The following is a 26844-nucleotide window of genomic DNA, read 5'->3' on the forward strand; positions in this document are numbered from 1 at the left end:
GGGCTGAGAGTGGCGAAGGACCGTGGCGCCCCAACGCAGAGGGGCTGGCGGATGCGGCAAGTGCCTGGATGCCAGGGTCCAAGGAAGGCTATAGGGTTGGGTGGGAGCGGGCAGGGTGTGAAGGAGCGTAGGGAACCAGAGGGGTTGGGGAAATCCTGGCTTGGGGTGGTCTGAGGTTGGGGGCTGCGTCATGATGACACAGAGGATGTGTGTTGGGGCGGGAGAACGACCCCGGCTAAATTGTCCCTGTAGTTTTCTCTCACGATTTTCTAGTCCCAGAAGTTGCAGCATCAGAGGTTGATCGGTGAGAAACAAGTCATGGAAGGGCAGTCTAAAGGAGAGATCGAGCGCAGGCGGTGGAGAGAGCCGCCGCGCGGGCGGAGGCGCGGACATGGGCTAGTCGAAGTCCTGGGGGCCCCGGGACAGGTTTTTGGACAAGTCTTCGTCCTCCCCTCCGCCCTGGCGGCCTCCCGAAGCGCCAGCCCGGCGAAAGGAGCATAGCTGCTGAGCTGAGCCAGGGCTGGTCGCGCCAGGTGGGAGGCAGGATAGAGGGGCGGGAGCCAAGGCCGAAGGGGCGGACACGGGGTGGCGTCTCGACGCGCTCCATAAAGGGGCCATGGGGACCGCCTCTCCTCTGCGCAGGCGGCGGCCACCCGAGAGAAACACGGCGCGATGCCTCTTCGCTGCCAGCAGAGCCCGGTGCTGGCGGGCAGCGCCACTTTGGCCGTCCTGGGGGCACTGGTCCTGTACCTGGCGGAGCCCTCCGGCTACGGGAAGTACTCAGAGAGCCTGACGTCCTCGTCTATCCGCCTGCCTGCCCGCGCTGCCTGGTTCCTGCAGGAGCTGCCCTCCTTCGCGGTGTCCGCGGGGATCCTCGTTCGGCAGCCGCGCTCTTTCTTCAGCCTGCCTGCTACTGTGCTTCTGGGCCTCTTCTGCACGCATTACTTCCACAGGTAGCGTCTTCCCCCTGCAGGCGCGGAGCGCGGCGCACCGCCGGGCTCCCCGCGTCCAGGAGCGCAGCGCCGCGCCCCGAGGAACGCAGAGGGGCGGCGCGGGCGGCTGCCCAGAGCGCGGAGCAGAGCTTGCGGGGAGCACCTGGCGGGGCCAGGGCTGCGGGCGGGACGCGGGCGAGTGGAGAAGCGGTCGCGAGGCAGAGGCCGACTTCACTCCCCGCGGCCCGTCCCGGGGAAGCAGGTCGAGCGGGGAGGGAAGCGAGCCGGCCAGGTCAGGTCGGGCAGAGCTGTTGGCCCGGACTGTTTCCTCTCCAACTCGGTGCGATCCAGCGTCACCTGTGGCATCTCATCTCCCATCCCTTCTCTTTCTTCCTTCACCTTTCCTTTGCAGGGTAGGGGCAGGCTGGTTCTGGGATTTTGAGACAGTCTAAGTGTTGGCACCTCCCGAAGGAAACTCGGCTCAGGGGGACTGATCAACTTAATCTTTGCGGGTCTGAGGAGGGCGGTGGGCAGAGCCAGACCCGGACTTCGATGGTAGGAAAGAGAACGTCATGGGAACCGACTGGCCTGGGCGAGATCCCAGTTCTCAGGTCCCACCCAAAAGGGACTGCCCTTGCCGCCGACTCACCTACCTTTTCAGTTCCCCTGGGACATAAATGTGAATGGGTGGAAGTTAATTTAGAATTCAAATGTTCTTCTAAATTAAAAATCCCATGTTTAGGAGAACCTTGCCTTCTGGTCTGAGAAGGAAAGACAGGAAAGAAACCAAGGGCTTTTAGGATTCGAATGATGGCCGAACCCCAAAAAGGTCTCATAGGGGAAGGGAAGAACACACAATCAAGTTGCCCACCACGCCCAATCATTTAGCATCTGTTGTCTCATCTAGCCCCGTTGTAACTTTGTGAGATATGTATTTATTGTGCCTACTTTATAGACAAAGAAACTGAGGCTGAGTAAGGTCAAGTGACTGAATGAAGATGATACAGCTAGTGCCCCCCCAGATTCAATCTAAGCCTGTGAAACTCCAGGGTTCAAGATCTTTTCATCACATTAAGCAGGCAGATACCCCATGCAAGGAGAAAACAGTCTGTGGACAGAGAAAGGTTGCCAAGCCAAATCAAGAACTTGAACAGAAGCACACACTTATTTTGAGTAGACAATTTGTAGGGTCAAAAGATCAAGGAGACCTAGATTAGAAATTAGGATAAAGAACACTTCTGGAAGCTGAAAGGCATAATTCTCTCTCTCTCTCTCTCTCAAAGGAGAAAAATCATGCCCCATTTCAGAAGAAGGAGGTGTAGAGAAACAAATTTTAACATTTCTTTCCTTATAACCCCTTCTTATACTCTGGATCTTTTTTGTTGGTTAAGATTTAATATTTATGCAATCTTAATGGAATTCTCACTCTTTTGAAAAGATAAGCATTGACAAGAAATAAGAGCTAAAATTTCAGACATGGGTGTCCCTTCCATAAATATTTACTAAAAGCCTATTGTGGACAAGGTGCAGGCCTAGTTAACAACCACTTTACTTTATTCAGATTTTGATGGTTTAATTTGCACAGGAGGAAGGATGTTGGGTGCAGGAGATAAGAGACAGCTTTTGACTTCACTGTTTTTGGAACAGACATTAGACATAAAAATATGATTCTATCTGACGATTACTTTTTTCAAATTAACTACTGTCTGTTAGCACCATAAACAATATTTTTTATGAGGTCATTTCATCTTAAAGTAATGATTAGTGTTTTCCTACAGTCCTATTAACATAATTTTTAGAGTTGTTGTTAAAACTGAAAGGCACTTCACACAATAAATCATGACCAGTGCATTAAAAAAAGCAAGGAAGTAATTACCCATAAAATGAGTATCAACATGCTGTCCATCTTCTTCTGGGGAAAACTGAAAATAGAAGTAAAGGATTTGGGGATTGATTCTGCCTGAGGGAAAATTGCCCACTGAAAACACAGCTCTGAGTCAGTTGTCCCTGAGGCATGAAGATGTGTTATTTGCCCACCTTTCTCCTTGTGTGAACTCTTTTTTTGAGGTCACTGGAGTATTGGATCTGTTATGGTTTTGAGTGCTTACGAGGTGTTATGCTCTGTGCTAAACACTCTTTATGAATTATCTACTAATTCTCATACTAACCCATTTGGGTGGACACTATTAGCACCCTATTTGCAGGTGGGAAACTGGAGGAAGAAGACGTTTAAATAATTTGCCTGAGGTCACACAGCAACCTGGGGAGCCAGGCTCCAGACCCAGGGAGTTTGAATCCAGATCTCAGGCTCTTAGCTACCATGATCAACTGTTTGATGCTTGTTCTTACTGCCTCATCCTTGCCTTTAAAAATGATAGTTAGGCTTAAAATGATTATTTCTTGATTATAAAAATAAAAGTTCATTAAAGAAAAAATGGAAAATACAAAAAGTAGAAAAATACTCATGATTTCAACACCTAAGTATATTAAATGGTTAATGTTTTGGACCATTTCCATCAGACTTTTATTTTTCTTAGTAGATTTTTACACATGCTTGTTATATTGAATATATGTATATAGGTTTTTGTTCTGCTTGATTATTTAACCTTTTATAATAAGTATTTTCCAACATTATCATAGAATCTTTATGAATATCTTAATGGCTGCTTCTTACTTCATCTTACGTAAAAACAATAATTTACCTATCCATTAATTTATAGTTGGACAATTAATTTGCCTTTTTTCATTCTTATTTCTTTATTTTTGGCATGGTTAAATAAAGCTGTGATGCGCATTTTTGCACCTAAATTCTTTCAGAAGTCAGGACTATATTCTTAGTCAAGATTCCCAGAAGTGGTTCAAAAGCTATGAGCATTTTTGCTTTGAGGCTTTAGGAATCATTTGGCTTGATAATGAGGCACATTAAGGAAATAGCATCAGGCTGTCTTGGCTTTACCCTGTCTTGTGCATAGCTATGGCACAGAGAATAAGATGGAGGGACAATGGCTCAGGAGAAGGCTGGCTCAGATGTGGCTTAGACTCTTGCAAAATGTCCCTTGAGGACTGTTCAGAATAGCTATATGTCCCATTAGTTAGAAGTTAAAACTCCTTACCCTTTTCTCCATACAAGGGTGACACACTGGAATGTAAGTTACACAAGGCAAGGATTTTTGTCTCATTTGTTCATGACTGTGTCCCCAGTATATAGAAAACTGTTGGTACTCACTAAAATTTGTTGAATGCATGAATGAACTCTACTTCCGCCAGTACAGACAGTTAGAATTGTGGGAGAGCTAGCGATTACTTAGGAATCATTGAGATTGCATGGCTAGTCAACTCAGATAATTCTCCTCCCTTCAGAATCTGTTGTTGTGGAGGTTTGGATGGTTTAGCCACATGAAAATGACTGCTGCATAAGCATGTTGCGTAATCCCACTGGCAAAGTTGTTTGAAATCAGAGTTATCTCACTTCTTGTTGACCTTGACTACAGCCCTGGAATGATCCTTTGCCCACACTCTCTCGTTAATTTTCGTTTTCCCAAGAAGCCTTGGTGTTCTATGCAATGGTCATCACATCACCTATGCCTGTGGGGCAGCTGATGTCTTTTTCAATACTTGGGTGTGACCTTGGTATTTGGATGAAAAAGAAAAAGAAATCTCTTCTCAAAAAAAAAAAAGGTGACTATATTGTGAAAAGTTGCTGGACAGGGTGACCTTCCATGATGCGCATCCAGAAGCAGAGTGTAGTGTACATATTTGAGTCTGTTTGAATTTTGAGAGAGCTTTCCTGGGGTTTAGATGCTGAAACAGATGACATTTCCTAATCAACCAAATAAAAGGATGGCTTCAATAAGACACCTTTTTGCTTTATTGGTGAGTTCATTCTCCAGCAGCATGAATTCCTTCCCATCCTTCAAGACTCAGGTTAGGCATTACTTCCTCCAAGAAGCCTTCTCTGAGTCCCTTGTCCTCTATGAATCCAGATGTGATGCCATTCCTTGGGCTTTCATTGCAGCCAGTGTGGCCTTCCACGAGGCACTTCACACACTGGATCATAATTATCTGACCTAAGGAAACTTCATCCTGTTCTGTCCAGTCTCCTCATTTTACGCAAGCAAAGCACCAAGAGGTTTAGTCAATTAGGGGCAAAGAAGGGACTGGAACTTGAGTCTCCTGATGTGTCCTGCCAGTGTTTCTCCAACCTCATAAGAGGTGCAGATGTCTCAGATAATCAGAAGTAGTCAAACCTCACGAAGGAAATTACTCATTAGCTGAGAATCACAATGATTAATCCTACATTAGAAACCATCTAGACAAATCTTGCCTCTTACAGATTGAGAAGAAAAGCCCAGGCAGGATAAGCCACATTCCTGTGGTCACTTAATCATGTGTTAAGGACATTCATGAGGCATAATTTGGATCGATTAAGATTAACTGAAGGATTCTTTAGAATGAGGGTCTGCAAACTTTTTTTGTAAAAAGCCATATAAGTAACTATTTTAGGCTTTGCAACCATATAGTCTCTGTCACAACTACTCAACTCTGCTGTTATAGGATAAAAGCAGCCACAGGCAATATGTAAACAAATGAGAGTGGTTGTGTTCCAATAAAACTTTATTTACAAAAACAGGCAGTGGGCTGTATTTGGCCTATGGGCCATAGTCAGCCAGCCCCTCCTTAAGAAAACCACGAATGGCATAGCTTTACGTTCAGTGCCCTGGTAATTGTCTATTAAAATTTTGTTAAATCCTATAGCAAAGCAGTGGCATATCCTAGAAAATTTCTGTTACATTTAAGTAGAAATTTGATAGTAAACATCATTTTCTGAGAATTCCTGGGTTCCAAGTCCTTTATTTGAACCCTCTTGGGAAATAGTAGGAGTCTTGCAGTTTACTGAGAGACATTCTAAATGGAATGACATCATAAACACATCTGAAAAATGTAGAGCTATGTTTGCCAAAAACGTAAACAAGTTTAGAGATCTTGATTGTTTCACTTTTACCACATTGAAGAAGGGATCATCTTCTTGCTCATTTTAAATCTAACTTAGTGTCACTTACAGAGAGCAAACAAGATAAGAAAACAGCGATCCAAACTGGTGAAGTGACACATACAAAGTTGTGTGGCAAGGAAGGGGCAGAGTGGGGCTTGAACCCAGGTCTCCTGATTCTTTATCAGAGTTCTGCATGCTCAGAACTGTGCTAGGTCCTGTGGGAGACACAAGAGAAGTATAATACCTGGTGCTTGCCCTCCAGGAGGAAGGCAGGAAAGAACCATCATTGTGTGCCTATCACTCTTTAGGTGTGAAAGTTCGGTGGTGGCAATGTCAGTGTAAGAGGCCCAGAACAGGTAGGAAAATGCAAATTGAGGGAGATGTGGATCTAAGAGAGAGCACAGTCATGCCACTGAACATGCTGAGGTCTCTGGTGTCTGTGTTTGAGTGTGCATGGAATCTCAGAGGGCAGATGTGTGGGTGAGTTTTGAGGTAGCCTAATAAATGGCACCCACCTCCCCCACTGAAGTTCAGAACCGCCTGAGAGATAGAGCTTGGAATTAGGCAACTAGAAACAAATTACCACTCTTTATTAGCGGTTAAGCTGGTTTGAGGGAACATGGCTTACATTTTGGATCATGTGGGCCTCTTAATACTTTACCTTAAAAACACTCAGCAACAACCACGGCTGAAAACCACAGGCATTTCCCAGTGGTGCACGTTCTGAAAAAGACAGCAGAGCGAGAGAAGGGCTGAGCTGTACACATCCCTTGAGAGGTCCTGCTTTCAAATTTACCAATCAGGTAATTCACTTCTTTTTCCCTGATGAGGAATGGGTGGGGAAAGAAGATAGGCCTAGAAGGATACTCTAATGAAGGGCCCTCAGCAAGCAGGAGGGGGCGGGGGAATAAATGTTTTCTGTTACTAGATAGAACACAAAAGCTTGTCCATTTATTGATGTTTTTCAAACCCCTCAACTTGGTTCTAGAACCTGGGGCACTTCCCATTCTGCTTTTTGACTCCCTGCCATATATGGCAATGGGGACATCAAAATCTGGACTCAAGTTGTTTAAAAAGTTGCTCTTTTCAACCCAGGAGCCTATAATGAGACTCAGCTCAGCATAAGGAGCTCTAAATTTTAAAACCCTTTGAACCGGGGCCAACGATGCAATTTGCCTTTCGTTTGGTTATGGAAGGGGGATAAGGGAAGGGGAAACCAATATTTATTGAGCTCTCGGTGTTCCAGGAATTATGTTATGTGTTTTACATTGGTTATCTCATTTTGTCCTTGAGACAACCGCTATTATTAATGCTATTTCACAAGTAACAGCACTCTTTCTGATTGCAGTGATTGGTGGGAGTGGGTGGGAGTAGTGGGGAAGTCCTTGAGCTGGTCCTCAAAGGATGGTCTCTTCCCAGGGTTGGGGGTGGGAATGTGATTTCTGTCAGGAAAAAGGGATCCCTTTGGTGACCTATGACTTAAAATTGCCTTGTGCTCTATATGCTCTGTCTTGGAATACCTCTCCTCTTTTTAATTCTGAATGTCTTTTGCATCTATGCCGTAATATCCAACCTTACTATCTAAGCCTTAAATCAAACTCTGGGGCATTTTCAAAATTCTTCCATTATGCTTGCTCCATGTTGTCAAGACTGATCCTAGAAGTTACTGTGAAGTTAATATGGCAATTTGCTTTTGACATTTTTTCTATCTGACTATGAAACATCCCAAGATCCTTTTCTGTGTACAGACTCTGTTTCTTTCTCCTGCCTCCATCTGCGCTCTTTTAACAGCAGTACATGGTCTCACTTCAATCTCTCAGTGAATGTTCTTTACTTGCCCAAAGTTACATATCTGATAAAGAAATCTAAATACTAGAGTACTAGGTCCTTTGTTTTCTGATTATTGAGTTTTGAAAGTTCTTTATATGTTCTGGATACAATTCCTTTATCAGATATATGCTTTGCAAATATTTTCTCCCAGTCTGTATGGCTTGTCTTTTTCATTCTCTTAACAGTATCTTTTGAAAAGCAGAAGTTTTTAATTTTGATGAAGTCCAATTTCTCTATTTGTTTTTGTTCTTTTGGTGTCATGTCTAAGGAATCTTTGCTTAATATAAGGTCACAAGGATTTTCTCTTATGTTTCCTTATAGAAGATTTATAGTTTTAGGTTTTACATTATGTCTATGATCCATTTTGTGTTGATTTTTATATAGGGTTAGAAATATGAATCAAAGTTCCTTTTTTTTTTTGCATGTGGATATCCAATTGTTCCAGCAGCATTTGTCGAAAATACTTTTCTGTCTCTGATGAATTGCTCTTGCACCTCATGATATGAATAGAGACTTCACAAAGAAAATATACGAATGGCAAATAAGAATATGAAAAAACGCTCAACATCATTAGTCATTAGAGAAAAGCAAATTAATTCATACATATGGGATAACCACAATGGGATAACACTATGCATCCACTAGAATGGCTAAAATTAAGACTGACCATACAAGTGTTGTGAGGATGTTGAAGAACTAGAATTCTTATACATTTGTGGATGGGAATGTAAAATGGCAACCACTTTGGAAAACATTTTGAAAGTCTCTTAAAAAGTTAAACATAAACCTACCATCTGACCTAGCCGTTCCATTGCCAGTTATTTTCCTGAGAAAAATAGAAGCACATGTCTATACAAACACTTGTATACAAATGTTTGTAGCAGCTTTATTTGTAGTGGCCAAAAACTAGAAACAATCAAAATATCCATCAACAGGTGCATAAGTAAACAAACTGTGGTATAACCATGTAATAGAATACTCCTCAGCAATAAAAATGAATGAACTATTGATGCGTGCCACAACATAGATGAAACTCAAAATATTATTCTGAGTAAAAGAAGCCAAGCAAAAAAGAGTGCATGCTTTGTGATTTCATTTATATAAAATTCTATGAAGTTTAAGCTAATCTATAGTACATAAAGTATATCAGTGGTTTCCTGGGGACAAAGGGAGGGACAGAAGGATGGGATAATGAAGGGTATGGGCAAACTTTTGGTGGTGATGGATATGTTCGTTATTTTGATATGATAATGGTTTTGAAATTTGTCAAATTGCCTACTTTAACTATGTGCAGTTGATTATTAATTATACCTCAATAAAGATTAAAAAACTGTAGGTAGGCCTATGAGAAAATTGTATGTATGTGTGGCCCTGTGTCACTGAGAATTGTTCAAACTTTCTGTGAAGCTAATTTGGCAATATTTAACAATAGGTGAAAAACTGTTCACTTTTTTTTTGGCCCAGGAATTTCACTTGGGGGAAGTAATCCAAAAGAAGGAAATAATTTACACAAAGTTACAGAGTTTCTATTCACAACTGTGAAACATTGGAAATTACTTAAATGCTCCACAATCGAGGCCTGATTGTAATCAATACAATTGAATATCATGTATACTTCAAACAAACAGCTTCTTGGATTATTTCTTTTTTTTTTTTTTTTGGTGAGGAAGATCAGCCCTGAGCTAACAACATCCACGCCAATCACCCTTTTTTTTTTGTGCTGAGGAAGACCGGCCCTGAGTTAACATCTATTGCTAATCCTCCTCCTTTTTTTTCCCTTTTTCTCCCCAAAGCCCCAGTAGATAGTTGTATGTCATAGTTGCATTTCCTTTTAGTTGCTGTATGTGGGATGCCGCCTCAGCATGGCCAGACAAGCGGTGCGTTGGTGCACGCCTGGGGTCCGAACCCGGGCCGCCAGTAGCGGAGTGCATGCACTTAACCACTGAGCCACAGGCCCGGCCCCGTTGGACTATATCTTGGGTGGAAATAAGTGTATAAAGTCATTTAGTGAAGAAATAGCACATAAAGAGTATACTCTGAATAAATGCACATCAATATGTATGAATTAATATTGATAATGGTTGGAATAGAAAGTGATGTAAATAGCTGATACTTTGTGTTTTTTCTTATGATATTTTCAAAGTGTTTAATGTTTTAACTCCCACTATACCTAATAGAAGAAATAATGCTGATGTTACAAGATTTTAAGAAGTACATTGCAAACTGACCATGCAATTAAATGTCAATAGAGATCAAGACACCCCCACTTCTTGCTTCTTTGCATGCGTGGTAATCTTTGATTGGATGGTCAGACATTGTACCTTGTTGGGTGTTGGATTTTTTTGTATTCCTATAAATATTCTTGAGCTTTGTTCTGGGATGCAGTTAAGTTACTTGGAAATAATTTGTTCTTTTTGGGTCTTGATTTGGTTTGTTAGATGGTTCCAGAAGAGTGCTAGTGCTAAGGCTAATTAATCCTCTCCTCTGAGGTTAGGCCTTTCTGAGTACTCAATGTCCCATGTATTATAAGTTTTTCTGTCTGGCTGGTGAGAATGGGCTCTATTCCTGGCCATATATGAGCACTAGACACTGTTCCTTTGAGTCCTTTTGGGTGATCCTTTTCTCACACAAGAGCAGTAATTAATACTCTGCTGAATACTTGAGGAGGACCCGCTGCAGGTCTTTGTGTACCTCTCTCCTCTTCAGTGCTCTGTCCTGAAAATTCTAGATGTTTTGATATACTGGAATCTCAGTTCTGTTTCCTCAACTCAGGAAGTCGTCTAGCTTCAGTCTGGGATCCCCTTCCTTGGGAAGGGAAATTCTCTCAAAGCAGTAAGCTGGGTCATTTATAAGGCTCAGATCATTTTTTTCTTGCCTATCAGGGATCCTTGTCTTTTATTGACTGTTGTCTAGTGTTTTGTAATTCATTATTTCATGTAATTTGCCTTGTTGTTTTGTATTTTTGTTTTTCAGCCTGGAGGGTAAATCCGGTCCCTCTTACTCTGTCTTGACTGGAAGCAGAAGTCCCTCCAATGCGTTTTAGCATTTATCTTTGCTAATTTGATCAGCTGCAATACTGGTTGACTTGTTGGTTTTAGTAGCCCTTGCTTATACTCAATGTTATGCTTAAGCCTATTGGTTTGTGTTACTAAACTTTCCACCAATTTGTCCAGAGTGTCACTGTCTTAATCAGCTAAGGGTGCTATAACAAAATATCATAAACTAGGTGGCTTATCAACAACAGAAATTTGTTTCTCACAGTTCTGGAGGCTGGAAGTCTGAGATTATGGTGCCGGCAAGGTCTGGTTCTGGTGAGGTACCTCTTGTGGGTCTCGGATGGCTGACTTCTTGTTGTATCCTCACATGGTGGAAAGAGAGTAAGTTAGCTTTCTGGCCTCTTCTTATACGGGCACTAATTCCATTCATGAAGGCTCCCCCCTCATCACCTAATTACCTCCAAAGGGCTCCATCTCCAAACACCATCACATTGGGGTTTATATTTCAACATATTAATTTTGGGCTGACACAGACTTTCAGTCCATAATAGTCTTTTTTGTTTCATTGTAACCCTATGCTTTTTCCATTCTCAGGCTTAATATGCAATGACCTCTGGATCCCGTGTACGAATTTCTAAACTTGTGGAGAGCTAAGCGTGATAAGAGAATGGCGGCTTACTTTACTCGAGTCCTATGGCTCCATGTAGTTGTGGCTGGCCAGGTGGCCCTAAGGCTATAGGCTAGGGGATAGAATGTGGGAGATATCAGCAGATGCTTATGACTGACAGATCTAAAACTTTCACATAGTAAATTCTGCCACAGAGGCTTCAGAAAATGCTTTTTCTTTTTTTGTAAAAGTGGACAATGGAATGGAAATATAGGAGGGAGATGTGCTGAGGCTGATCCATCTTTGAATGGTGTGGAAACTTAGTCCCAGGACAATATTTAAATGAAGGTTGAAATTCCTTAAAAGTTCTCAGAATGATGGCAACATCTAGGCGTCATTGCTGCGTAGCTGTACAGAGCTGTTTGTTTCCAAAACACATCAGAAACCGTATAAACCTGGGCTGCGATATGAAGCCAAACAGCTGGAATTAGAAGACCATGACTTTCTTTTTGCAAACAATGAGAAAGAAAGGAGAGAAAATTGCAGCTTAGAGAAATGATGTATTTGTGTCCAACAGTGAACATGACTTGTCTTGAGCCTGCTGTAGTAGGCTTGCTGAACTTTGTACTTCAAGCTGAAAACTACCACATCATAATTTATAATTTATTAATTTGGTCATGACAAGTTAGCATGAGTGGTTGAGAAGGTGTGCCTACACAATGCCAAAACCCACTCCAAACTGATCAACTTAAAGAAAAATAAAAGATAAACTAATTATTCAAACTAATTGATTTGTTACTCAGGCCAAGGGGTTGATCTGATTCTTTTGCATACTCAGATTTTGATCTTCTGGGGCACTAAAATATAAATAAATAAGTAGGGTCAGCAGTCAGTAGCCTGTCTCTTGTAGGAGGTTGTATCTCAATGATGGTTACCTTTCCATCACTCAGAGGAATCCTCAAAGTTTCTTAAAACATTGGTAATTCGTTATATGTTCAGATTGAACTTCTATTTTGAGGTAGATGCAGGAAGAAAGAGGAAAAATGAGCAAGTGAGCAATTTCAGGGTCTCCCAATACTACCAGCACACAAATATGAAGATTTAAAAACGTATACCGGGGCCAGCCCCATGGCATAGTGGTTGAGTCAACGTGCTACACTACAGCAGCCTGGGGTTCACTGGTTCGAATCCCAGGTGTGGACCTACACCACTTGTCAGCCATGCTGTGGCAGTGACCCACATGCAAAATAGAGGAAAGTTGGCACAGATGTTAGCTCAGGGCTAATCTTCCTCAAGCAAAAAAAGAAGAAGATGGGCAACAGCTGTTAGTTCAGGGCAACTCTTCTTCACCCCAAACAAAACAAACAAACCAAAACATATAAACAGAAAATTTAAAAATGGTGTACCATAGGGGGCTGGCCTGGTGGCGCAAGTGGTTAAGTGTGCGCGCTCCGCCACGGCAGCCCAGGGTTTGCCGGTTCTGATCCTGGGTGCGCACCGACGCACCGCTTGTCAAGCCATGCTGTGGCGGTGTCCCATATAAAGTAGAGGAAGATGGGCATGGATGTTAGCCCAGGGCCAGTCTTCCTCATCCAAAAAAAAAAAAAACAGGAGAATTGGCAGATGTTAGCTCAGGGACTATCTTCCTCAGAAAAAAAAAATGGTGTACCATATTTTAGGTCTTTATGAGCTACTCATCTCAATGTTTTTCATAATTTAAATAGATCTACTGGATCATGACCACTAGATAATTCAAATCAGATGACATCTGCAGGGGGTTGACAATGGCTGTCCTCACTTCCAGGGCATCAGAGCAAGATGGGAAGAAGTCCCAGGAGCTTTGGGGGACACTTCACATTGAATTTTTCCCATGGTATAGCCCTCGATAGAAAATGGTCAACCACTCCATTGCAGGAAAAAAAAATGTGGTTTTGTTGAATTGAGCCTTCCCTTTACTAGATTTGGCAATCTAATTTCTCTGTGTGGATACAGCCTTTGGAGGGGCCAAAATATCTGGTCAATGCTAGTTTGAAAAAATTGGCTAAATCTGCCATTAGAGGTTGTTATGTCAGTGGTTTTTAACCCTGGCTGCACATTAGAATCATCTGGGGAAACTTTTAAATGCTGCTAATCTCAATGTCCTACACCTAAGATTCTGATTAATTTGTCTTTAGTGCCTCTTCTTTAGCGTTCCTAAAACCCCTCAGGTGATTTGAATATGCACCCAGAGGTGAGAAACTCTGACATAGACAAATGTCCATGCAACTGACTCATTTTTTTCACATAGTGACTGTAGAAGAGCAAAATGCTGAAGAATGTAAACTCTGGAACTAGCTCCACCTGGACTTGAGTCCCAGCTCTGATATTTCATAGCTGTGTGACCTTGTACTAAGTTAATCTCACTGTGCCTCAGTTTCCTTATTTGTAAAATGGGGATAATTATAATAATACCTATCTTTTAGCATTATTATAAAGATTAAATGACTTAATATGTGCAAAGAATTTAGAACATTATTTGGAGTATAGAAAGCACTACATGAACATTAGCTGTCTGTGGTCCTTTGCTGGTATTTTCTTTACTAGATGTCTGAACTGAAATGAATTTCAATGGCTTAATATTACTCTAGCAAGGTTTATTAGTTCCCTGTAGCTGCTGTAACACAAACTGGGTGGCTTAAAACAACATAAATTTTTATCTCACCATTCTAGAGGCCAGAAATCTGAAATCAAGGTGTCAGCAGGGCTGTGCTCCTTCTGGAAGCTACAAAGGAAAATCTGTTCCATGCCTCTTTCGGCTTCTGGTGGCTGTCGGCATTCCTTGGCTTTTGGTCACATCTCTGTGCTCCGTCTTCACATCACCTTTTCCTCCGTGTGTCTTTCTTCTCTTCTGCTGCCCCTTTCTTGTATAAGGATACATGTGATTGCATGTAGAGACCACCCAGGTTATCCAGGATAAGCTCCTCTTCGCAAGATCCTTAACTTCATCGCATCTTTTTCCATATAAGATAGTATTCACTCCTTTGCTATAAAGTAATATTTGTAAGTTCTGGGGATTAGGGTGTGGACAATATCTTTTTGGGGGGCTATCATTCAACCCATTACACAAGGTCCATAGTAAAATGTAAGCTTGAATGTGATGCCCTACTGACTCATCCTGTGTTTAGTCACCTTTGCATTTGGCCTGCACATCCCACTCTCTAATATGTCCAAAACCTTTATTTACAATGACAGGTCCAATCTGAGTATACCAAGTGACTATTCATTGTCAATGTTTATTTCTTGGAAAGGACTCAGGGAAGTGAGCCAAGGGCTCAGATGACTGGTTGGTCTGATGCCTTTTGGCATAGAGAGAGACTCCAACAAGGAAAGACCTCTTGGTGGGTTCTGTTTCAAAAAGAATAATTTGAAGGAAACTCTATTTTCTGATTAAATGCAACTCCAAAACATCACCAATTCTGGCTTTAAACTTGGAAAAGCTTGATGCTTATTTCAAAAGAGAACAGTATGATGGTACATTAATCATGACTCTTTCAGTTCCAAGTGACAGAAAATCAATTCAAGTAGGCTTAAGTAAAACCTGAATTTATTAACTCTCATAACTGGAAAATTCCAACTTCAGGTCCAGATTGATGCAGTGGTGCCAAAGATACCATCAGGACCTGGTTTCTCTCTCTGGCTCTTGGCTCTACTTCTTTACTGGCTCTGTTCTCAGAAAGCCTGTCCTTTGGTGGTGGCAAGACAGCTATAGCATCTAAGAGCCTATATCCTCTCAGATCCAAGGCATGTGGAAAAGGACAGTTCTAGAAAAAATGTAAACAAAATCTTATTGAAATTTGTTCAGTCACATGCCTATCCCTGAAACAACCAGTGTGATAGGGCTATCCCTGTTCTGATTGGCTGAGGAGGCTGGAGAGGATGAACCCTCTCATGGGCTAAGACTGGAGAAGGCAGTGGGTCCCTAGTAGAAAGGCAGGGTAGTTACCATAAGAAGGAAGAATGAATGTTGGGTGGCAAATATAACAAATGACTACTATAGGTGCAACAAGATCCTTGGGCTAAAATGACTGAAAGCCAAACCTGGATTCTTTTGAAGGGCATGTGGGTTTTTTAAATTTTTTTCCACTTGTATATTTTGATCTCAATTTCCCTTTCCAATTGAATATGAGTGAGTTGTTTTGAAGAAGAGGACCTTCATTTAAATCTCATCTCTGCTGCTTCTTTGTAGCTGTGTGGGCTTAGGAAAATTACCACACCTCTGTGAGCTTCATATTCTTCACTGGGCCAGCAGTAGCACACACCTATAGGCAAACACACAGACACACACACACATACACTCAGGTTAGATGGTCCTTCTCATCAGGACCATCTATCACCAGGGTGCATAAACAGAACGGGCCTATCTGAGCACAATCTGATTAGTACCAAAAACCCATCTTGCCCCTACAACTCTCTTCTGTGACCCTGAAACATGTCTGAAATTCCTACCATTCAAGTGTTTTCTTTGGTTTAAAGCAATGTGTTTCCAGAGAGCCAGGTAAAAAATGCAAACAGATCCGAAGGAGAAACAACGTGAAATCCTTCATCACTGACTATCCCTCATCTGCCATCTTGGAAGAGATAAGCCAGACAAAGTCACCTTGTGAGATGATTTTTGTTGCTACATGCAAAGCAACCACAAAGACCTTGAGGAAAATGATCTCACTGTCCTTCCACATCTATTTTAGGATTCTTCTCTTGCTACTTCTCCTGTCACTCAGGTATGGCCTTTACATTCCCTGGGGATAACCAATGCCATAGGGAATTTCCACATTGAAACAGTTTATCTAGAGTTCTCTCCTCTCTCCTCCATAATCACAGTTCTCATTTTCACAGTGGAGCTGATGTTAGGTAGAGTGAGTACCATCTGATTACTATTTGATTAAAGTATTCATGTGAAGCATGAATGAGTGACAAGCTCAACTTTCTTTCAGAGGATAGTTTTTTATCTTTAATCTTCTATTTTGGTGTTAGAGATTTTTTGAGAAGGATACTTGTGTCTCTTTCCTAGTCTCCTAAGATCAGTTGCAAATGTACTCACAACAGGTGCTAATCCCATTTCTGAAAGATTACTGGCCATAGGTTTTAGCTATCACTTAGTCGATTATAAGAAGGAGAATATCCTAAGGGACTGGGACAAAGGAATAGATTCAATAAGAGAACTGGAAATATTTGAAGCCTGGGAAATTTCCAGGAAAAATAATTCTTTTGGGATGTGACCATGCATGTCTTTGTCATGAACGTCTGGGATCCTGAGAACCTAGGAGAAAGAGGGAAGCAGAAGGGGGGAGGGAATATGATATGAGCAGACGCAAAGACTAGGGCACAAAAACCAGCCTCACCATTGGTACGTAGGCTGACTCTAGATTTTATACAAAAAAAACTCTAATGATATATTTCCTTAGTTGGGGAAAGAAAGAAACACTTAGTCATTACATTCTAATATGTGCTAGTTCCATTCAATTATACCATTTAATTCTTTCAACAACCTCCTGAGGTTGGTACCATTATTATCCTCCTTTTTTCAATGGGAAACTGAGGTTCAGAGGAGTTAAGTTGCCAAGGTCATTGTGGTAGTTTAAAAATATGTTCACAAATTTTTTTGATATGACTTCCTTGAAAAGATGGTACCCAGTTCCCTTCCCCTTGAATAGAGGCCAGAATTTGTGACTAGCTTCTAACAAATACAATGTGGCAAAGTGATAGCGTGTGACTTTTGATACTAGGTAATAAAAAAGAGAGCTTCTGTTGGTGTTCTTTCTTGGATTGCTTGTTCTGGGGGAAGCCCGCCACCATGTCATGAGGATACTCAATCTGCCCTTGGTTGAAACCGTTTCAACCACATGAGGAGAAGAGGAGGCCTCCTGCCCACAGCCAACATGAACTCTCCAGCCATATGAATGAGCCATCTGGGAAGCAGATCCTCCAGCCCCAGTCAAGCCTTCAGATAATCGCAGTCCTGGTCAACACCTTACCTGCAATCTCATGAGGGACCATGAGCCAGATCTGCCTAGCCAAGCCACTCTTGAATTCCTGACATATAGGAACTGTGAGTGAAAATACAAATTTGTTGGTGTTTTTAACCACTAAGTTTTGGGATGATTTGTTATGTAGCAATAAATAGCTAATACAGTCACATATTTAGAAAGTAGCACATTTACCATTTTCACTTTGCTTAAAGTGTTACCTAAATAGAAGCAACCAAATAGGAATATGGTGAATAAAACTTAGAGTAATCCATTACTTATTTATTGAGTACTTTTTAAATTTCTTCAGTATTTATTTATTGAATACTTTTTCCCTCAAGAATTATGCCAGGTTCTGGGTTAGCTTTCATTCAACTGAGCATTTCTTGGGCCTAGCTCTTAGAACTGATCTGTGCATGAGTGCCAGGCTATGGCATCAAAATCATCTGGAGAGCTTTCATAAATCTCTGAGAGAGTTTAATTTAGTAGGGATGATAATTTTTATACTCAGCCATGTCTGCCACTGACTTAGAGAATTTAGGGACTGTCTCCTAAGCCAGACAGAGAGAGTCTCTCTACAGATGTCCCCAAACACAGCTGTTACAGCTAAAAACTGATTCTCCAAGTCAGTTATCATTGGTCATGACATATATACATTTGGACAGTGCACATTTGTTAATTAAACTTTTTATTTAAAGATAATTGTAGATTCACATGTAATTGTTAGAAATAATACATAGAGATCCTGTGTAACTTTTACCTGATTTCCACCAAAGATAATGTCTTGCAATACTATACTACAATATCACAACCAGAATATTGAGACTTTGGTACAGTCAAGAGACCGAACATTTCCGTCACCAGGAGGATCCCTAACGTTGCCACACTCATTCCCCTCCTGTTTGCGTCCCACCTAAATCCCTGGCAACCATTAATCTGTTCTTCATTCCTATACTTTTGTGATTTCAACAATGTTATGTAAATGTCAGCATACAGCATGTAACCTTTTGGAACTGGCTTTTTTTCACTCAGCATAATTATCTGGAGATTCATCTGGGTTGTTGCATGTATTGCTAGTTCCATGGTATGGATGTACTTCAGTTTGTTTAATCATCCACCAATTGAAGGACATCTGAATTGTTCCAGTCTTTGACTATTGTGAATAAAGTTGCCATAAACATTTGTATACAGGTTTTTGACAACATAAGTTTTCATTCTCTGGGATAAATGCCCCAGAATGCAGTTGCTGGGTAATATGGTAGTTTCATGTTTAGGTTTTGAGGAAACTGGCAAACTATTTTCCAGAGTGGCTGTACATTCCCACCAACAATGCGTGAGTGATCAAATTTCTTTATATCCTTGCCAATATTTTTTTATTAAATTATAAAAATATTATTAGTTTTTATTTTAGCCAGTTGGATAGGTAGGCAATAATGTCTCATTGTGGTTTTAATTTGCATTTCCCAAAGGCTAATGATGTTGAACATCTTTTCATGTACATGGACATCTTTTCTCTGTTTCATTGATCTCTGTGTTCATCCCTCCACCAATATCACTCAGTCTTGATCACTATAACTATACAATGTCTCGAAATCTGTTTACTAATTCCTCACACTTTCTTCTTTATTGTAATTGTTTTAGCTATCCAAGTTCCTTTGCCTTTCCATATAAATTTTAGAATTATGTTGTCTGTAAATAAAACCTTGCCAGAAATTAATAGGAATTTCATTATCAATTTGGGAATAATTGACATCTTTATTATGTTGAATCTTTCAATCCATGAGCATAATATGTCTCCATTTATTTAGATATTCTTTGATTTTTCTCATTAATGCTTTGTAGTTTTCACCATAAAATTCTGTACATATTTGGTTAGCTTTACACCTAAGTATTTTATTTTTTGGTCTATTGTAAATGTTACTTTGTATTTTTAATTTCAGTATCCATACGTTCATTAACAGCTTTTAGGAATGTAATTGTATATAGTATATCCTGCAAACTTGCTGAATTCACTTATTAGGATTTTTTTTGGTACATTCTTTAGGATTTTCTGTAGAAACAATTATATCATTTGCAAATAGGGACAGTTTTATTTCTTCCTTTCTGATCTGTATGCTTTTTATTTTTTTCTTGCTTTATTGCACTGACTAGAATTTCCAACACTTTGTTAGATAAGAGTGGTGAGAACAGACATCTTTGTCTTGTTCATGATCTTAGAGGGAAAACATTCAGTCGTTGACCATTAAGGGTAATGTTAGCTGTAGATATGCTTTATCAAGTTCAGGAAGTTTTCCTCTATTCCTATTTTCTCAGAGTTTTTATCATTAATAGGTGTTGAATTTCATCAGATGGGTTTTTTTTTTTTTACAATGATTGACATGATCGTAATATTTCTCTTTTTTAATCCTGTTAATATGGTGGATTGCATTGATCCATTTTTTAATATTGTACTAGTCTTGCATCCCTGGAATAAACCCACTTGGTCATGCTGTATAATTCTTTTTATATATTGCTGAAATCTGTTTGCTAACAGTTTGTTAAATATTTTTGTTTCTATATTCATGGGGATTTGTGGCCTGTAGTTTTTTTTTCTTTGTATTGACTTTGGTTTTTGTTTCGGGGTAATACTAGCTTTGTAAAATGAAGAGATTGTGTAGAGTTGGTGTTGATTCTTCCTTAGATTTTTGGTAGAATTCTCCAATGAAATCATCTGGACCTGGAGATTTCTTTGTTTGGGAGTTTTAAAATTATGAATTAAATTTCCTTAATAGTTTTAGGGCTATTCAAATGATCTATTTCATTAGGGTGAATGGTAATAGCTTGTATTTTTCAAGGATTTGGTCCGTTTCATCTAAATCGTCAAATTTACGTATGTAGAGTTGTTTGTAGATTTCTTTATTATCCTTTTGATGCAGGTTCTGTAATGATGTCCCCTGTTTCATTCCTGATTGTGTCTTCTTTCTTTTTCTTTGTTAGTTTTATTAGAGGTGTGTAAATTTTATTGATCTTTTCAAAGAATAGCTCTTCATTTTATTTATTGTTTTAATGTTTTGAATTTCATTGATTTTTGCTCCTTATTATTGCCTTCGTTCTGACTGCTTTGGATTTATTATCCTCTTTTTTTTCTAGGTTCTTAAGGTGGGGGCTTTGAGACCTTTCCTATTTTCTATTGTATGTGTTTAGTGCTACAAATTTTCCTCTCAGCACTGACTTAGCTGTGTCTCACAAATTTTGATGTCTTGTATGTTTCATTTTCATTGAGTTCAATGTAGTTTTTGATTTCTCTTGAGGCTTCCTCTTTGAACCATAAATTATTTGGAAGTGTACTGTTAAGTTTCCAAGTTTTGCAGATTTTCTTGTTATCTTTCTGTTTGATTTCTAGTTTGATTCTATTGTGGTCAAAGAATATATTCTATATGATTTTAATTCTTTTAAATTTATTGAGGTTTGTCTTATGAACCAGGATGTGGTCTATCCAGATATGCGTCCTGTGTGCACTTGAAAAGAATACGTATTCTGCTGTTGTTGGGTAGAGTTTAATATAAATGTTGATTATATCCTGTTGGCTGATGATGTTATTTAGTTCTTCTATATTCTTCCTGATTTTATATCTTTTCTAGTTTTCCTATCTATTGTTGACAGAAGGGTTTTGAAGGCTTCAGCTATACTTGTGGATTTGTCTACTTTTTTCTTTCAGTTCTATCAGTTTTGCTTCACATAACTTACAGCTCTGTTGTTTGGTGCATACACATTTAGGATTGCTTTATCTTCTTGGTGGATTAACACTTTTATCATTATATAATGTCTCTTTCAGCTTCTGGTAATTTCTTTGCTCTGAAGTCTAGTTTATTTGAAATTAATATAGCTGTCCCTATTTTCTTTTGATTAATGTTTCCATGATATACCTTTTTTTCATCTTTTTACTTTCAACCTGTCTATATACTTTTTTGGAGTGAGTTTTTGTAAAGAGCATACAGTTTAGTCATGTTTTACTCAATTCAGTCTTTTAATTGGTGTATTTAGATCATTTAAATTTAATGTAATTATTGATATGTTAAAGCTTACGGCTGACATTTTATTTTCGCTTTTCTGTTTGTCCTTGTTTTCCATATCTGATTTCTTTCTCCTGCTTCCTGTGGATTACTTGAACATTTAACAAAATTCCAATTTGACTTCCATTTATTATTTTATTTTTATTTAAAAAATATTTTTCCAGTTTATTGAGATATAATTGACATATAACATTGTGTAATTTTAAGTTGTACAGTGTGATTATTTAATATATGTGTAAATTGTGAACTGATGACCACAATAAGGTTAGTTAACACATCCATCACCTCACATAGTTGCCATTTTTTTGCGTGTGTGGTGAGAACTTTTAAGATCAACTCCCTTAGCAACTTTCAACTATACAATACAGTATTTTTAAAAGTATCGTCACTATGCTGTACCTTAGATCCCCAGAACTTATTCATATTATAATCGGAAGTTTACACACTTTGACCACCTTCACCTATTTACCCACCCCCACTCCTGCCCCTGGCAAGCACCAGTCTTGTCTCTGTTTCTACGAGTTCAATTTTTTTAAGAGTCCACATATAAGTAAGTTCATATGGCATTTGTCTTTCTCTGTCTGACTTATTCCTCTCTTGGTCAGCGGATGTCCAATTCTGTATCTTAGAGGGGAGAGACAAAAGGAACAACTCACTCCACCATGATGCTGACATCACTCCCTGACTTATTTCACTTAACATAATGCCCTGAAGGTTCATCCACATTGTTGCAAATGGCAGAATTTCCTTCTTTCTCTTGGCTGAATATTATTCCATTGTATGTATATACTACATTCTCTTTATCCATTCATCCTTTGGACATGTAGGTTGTTTCCATGTCTTGGCTATTGTGAATAATGTTACACTGAACATGGGAGTGTGGATATCTTTCTCATATCCTGCTTTTTTATTTTGAATATATACGTAGAAGTGGGAATGCTGGATCATATGGTAGTGGTATTTTTAATTTTTTGAGGAACTTCCATAGTGTTTTCCATAGTGGTTGCATCAATTTACATTCCCACCAACAGCGCAAAAGGGTTCCCTTTGCTCCACATCCTTGCCAGGACTTATCACCATCTGTCTTTTTGACAATAGCCATTCTGACAGGTGTGAGGTGAAATCTCATTGTGGGTTTCCTTTGCATTTCCCTGAAGATCAGTGATGTTGAGCACCTTTTCATGTACCTTTTGGCCATTTGGATGTCTTCTTTTGAAAAATGTCTATTCAGTTCCTGTGCCCATTTTTTAATTGGATTATTTGTTTTTTTGCTGTTGAGTTATATGAGTTCCTTATATATTTTGGATATTAACATCTTATCAGATATATGATTTACAAATATTTTTTTTCCTATTCTGTAGGTTGCCTTTTCATTATGTTGATTGTTTCTTTTGTTATGCAGATGATTTTTAGTTTGAGGTAATCCCACTTGTTGATTTTTGCTTTTGTTGCTTGAGCTTTTGGGATCATATCCAAGAAATCATCCCCAAGACCAATGTCAAGGAGCTTTTTCCCTTTGTTTTCTTCTAGGAGTTTTAAGGTTTCAATTCTTACATTTAAGTTCTTAATCCATTTTGAATTAATATTTTGTGAGTGGTGTAAGATAGGGGTCCAGTTTCATTCTTTTGGATGTGGCTATCCAGTTTTCCCAAACCATTTATTGAAAAGACTATCTTTTCCCCATTGAGTATTCTTGGATTCCTTGTCTAATATTAGTTGAGTCTATATGTGTGGGTTTATTTATGGGTTCTTAATTCTGTCCCATTTGTCTATATGTCTTTTTTGGGGGAGGAGGAGGGAAGATTGGCCCTGAGCTAACATCTGTCGCTAATTCTCCTCTTTTTGTTGAGGAAGATTGGCCCTGAACTAACATCTATGCCCATCCTCCTCTATTTTGTATGTGGGATGCCGCCACAGCATGGCTCAAGGAGCAGTGCCTTGATCCGCACCTGGGATTTGAACCTGCAAAATCTGGGCTGCCAAAGCGGAGCGCACAAACTCAACCAAACTACACCTCCAGGCTTGCCCTTATGTGTCTGTTTTTATGCTAGTATTATACTGTTTTTATTAATAGCTTTGTAATATAGTTTGAAATCAGAAAGTGTGATGTCTCCAGCTTTGTTCTTCTCTCTCAGGATTGCTTTGGCTCTTTCGTGGTTCTATGAAAATATAGTATTGTTTTTTTCTATTTCTATGAAAAATGCTATTGGAATTTTGATAGGGATTGCACTGAATTTATAGATCACTTTGGATAATATGGAAATTTTAGCAATATTAATTCTGATTCATGAATATGGGATATCTTTCCATTTGTTTATGTCTTCTTCAATTTCTTTCATCAACGGCTTATAGTTTTCAGCATATAGATCTTTCACTTCCTCTATTAGATTTATCCCTACATATTTTATTGTTTTTGATGCTATTGTAAATGTTATTTTCTTTATATCTTTTTCAGATAGTTCATTGTTAGTGTATAGAAACACAACTGTCTTCTGTATGTTGATTTTCTAATTTGCAACATTACTGAATTCACTTATAGTTCTCCTTTATTAGGCTCCCTATCAAACTTTGCTGGAGGGGTAGGGGTGGAACCACAGTTTTTATGTGGTGTTTGGCTATTGTAGAGCAGCTATTTTCTAAAAGGTTTTGTCTTACTGGGTTTCTCCTTTTCCTGGTGACTTGGCTGGAGAGAGTAAACTTTTGTTGGGGCTTTTTCGTCTGTGCCTGTTGGCACTCAGTGGTTGCCTGCTTCTTCAGATCCAACTCTAGGATATATGAGGCAAAAAGAAAACCCAGAGAATGGACTGCCATGTTGTTCTTCAAATCCCGGGGTCTCTAGCCTGTGTGACTTCTTTTCTCCACCTTTTAGAGTCTTCTTATGTTTGTTTTATATATAATGTACGAGGACTTAGTTGTATTTAGCAGGAGGAATAGGGAAAAGTACATCTACTTCACCTTCCTGGAAGTGGAAGTTATGATGCATATTTGATATGCATGGGATATAAAGATTTGTGTGAATATGATATATACTGACTAAAGCATATGATATGCTCTTTCATTCATTAAATATTCATTCTAGGCCTACTCTGTGCTGGGCACTGTTCAAGGCACTGCAGATACAGTGGTGAACAGAATAGATAATGTTTTTCTCTTTACAGATGGTGCATTCTTATGAGAAGAAACAGACAATTAACAAATAAAATATAGTATGTTACATAGTGAAAAGTGCTATTGGAAAATGGAATGCAGGTTTAGGAGGACAATGAATGCTGGAGGCATTGGAGGTTTCGTATTATACATAGGGTGGTCAGCGAAGATAATATTTGAGCAGAGATGTGAAAAAAAGTGAGGCCTGTGGATATTTGGGGAGGAGCTCTCTAGGGAGGCAACAAAGGTCTGAGGTGGCACATACTGGGCCTGTTCAGGTAACAGCAGGGAGGCCAGAGTGGCTGGAGTGAGGTGGGCAAGGGGCAAAGTGGTAGATGAAGTCAGAGTTGTAGTTGGGGAACCAGACTGTGTAGAACCTTGAGGGCAATCACAAGGATTTGGGCTTTTCCTTAGCTGTGAGGGTCTTTTTCAGAGGGACATAATACGATCCAGCTTACAGCTTTACTCTGTCCGCTCTGTGGAGGATGCACTACACTGGAGGAAGTACAGGTCAAGTGAGCAGGCTTTTGCAAATAGCCAGGAGGTTTAATGATGGCTTGAACTCAGATAGAGTTGGTGAAGTGTGGCCAGTTTCTGGAAATATTTTAAAGGTAGAGCTGACAGGATTTGCTAATAGATTTTAGGTAGGATAAGAGAGAAAGAGAGAGAGAGAGAGAAAAGTCAACAATGGTTCAAGGTCTTCAGTCTGACCAACTGGAAGAATGAACTTGCTGTATACTGAGATGAGGTAGACTTGGGGAGGTTCAGGTTTTGGGAAGGGTGAGGAATCAGGGGTTTGGGTTTAGATGTATTAAGTTTGCAATATCCTGTAAACTAGATGTCTAGTAGGAAGTTGGCCACATAAGTCTGAGTTCAAGGACTGCAGACATCCTGTCTGGAGACATAAATTTGGGAGTTGTCATTATATAGATATTTAAAGATATGAGACTAGACGTAAATCACATACACAGTAAATAAAGAAGAAAAGAGTCCTGAGCCCTGGGGCACTCCAATATTTAGAGGTCAAGGGGATGAAGAGAAACCAGCAAAGGAAAATAAGGAGAAATCAGTGAAGTAGGAGAAGAACCGAGAGAAAGTGGTGTGCTGGAAGCTGCGCAAAGAAAGTGTTTCCAGAAAGATGGAGTGATTAACTTGTCAAGTAAGAAGAGAGCTGAAAATTGGCTCTTGGATTTGGAAATGTAAAGGTCTCTGGTGGTCTCGCCAAGATCAGTTTCTATGGGTGGGGAGGAGAAGAAGAGAAGACAGAGAGGGCAAGTATAGACAACTCTTTGGAGGAGTTTTGCTAAAAAAAAAAAAAAAGCAGAAAAGTGGGGTGGAGGATAAAGGGGGAATGAAATTGAGGAAGGAATTATTACTACACATAACAAGTAAATAGATATATGGAAACCTTATATTTATATATAAAATTTGAATTTATTTTGATTGACAATGAAGTCTAAAATTTCATATAGTGAAAAGTCTTCAATAGGCTTGATAATCTTAGCAATAGCATTTATATTTGAAGAAGATTTAGTTAAATATGAGTTGGTCTATGCAAGATGTGTAATTTTAAAGGTTGTTTCTTAGGTTTAATTTGGATTTGCAATTTCAGTTAACCCTTTCCAATAAGAATTCCCCTAAATGAATATTTACTTAGCAGTGATAGAAAACTTCATATTTACAGAGTACTATCAATCTCTATATCAGAACAAACAAAGAATGAAAATTTACTTTAGAAGTATAGGAGGGAATTAAAGTGAAGTGGTCCCAAATCTGGGAAACTGAGTCTCCGGCCATATGTGGGGCATGGGATCTGAAGGTGAAACTCACCTGCAACCCTCCACGGCACTAATTGTCAGCCTCTTGGGCTACTCGACTCTCTTTCCCTCCCTCTTCATTTGTTTTTATCACTTTCTACATTGAAATATTTATTTTGAACTGCTTCTGGCTTTCCAAGAGCAAACTCATTCAGACAGAAGAATTTCATTTGTTCTCCAGGACTCCTGGCTTTCCAGAGCCTTTTGCCTGTGCTGGGTGTTTAACCAAACATCTGTTCCTTTTCCTGCTGGGAAATCCAGCTAGGCTACATTTCCTACTCTCCCTTGCAATTGAGTGAGGCCAAAGGTATGAGGGTGGGGTCATACATGCCATTTCCAGCCAGCAGCCTGGCCCTTAAGAAAACCTTCTACACAATCCTCCATGCGCTCTCTCTTCCTTTGTCTGCCAGAGAGAGGAGGAAGGTCCCTGGAAGAGCCTCAGTCCTGAATGATTTTGGAGCAGAGCAT

At 39.7% G+C, this 26844-nt stretch overlaps 1 protein-coding gene across 1 annotated transcript in view; it reads left to right on the forward strand.

Moving 5' to 3' along the window:
- Positions 1-649: 649 nt before the first annotated feature.
- The window catches only part of SRD5A2 (steroid 5 alpha-reductase 2), a 51456-nt gene continuing 25261 nt past the window's right edge, over positions 650-26844 (forward strand). Inside the window, exon 1 of the mRNA XM_058551501.1 lies at positions 650-953. Coding sequence (XP_058407484.1) covers positions 673-953 — 281 coding nt within the window. The 5' untranslated portion in view covers positions 650-672. The remainder of the gene's footprint in view (positions 954-26844) is intronic.

This window comes from Diceros bicornis, chromosome 12, assembly GCF_020826845.1.
Source record: "Diceros bicornis minor isolate mBicDic1 chromosome 12, mDicBic1.mat.cur, whole genome shotgun sequence".
Classification (NCBI taxonomy): domain Eukaryota; kingdom Metazoa; phylum Chordata; class Mammalia; order Perissodactyla; family Rhinocerotidae; genus Diceros; species Diceros bicornis.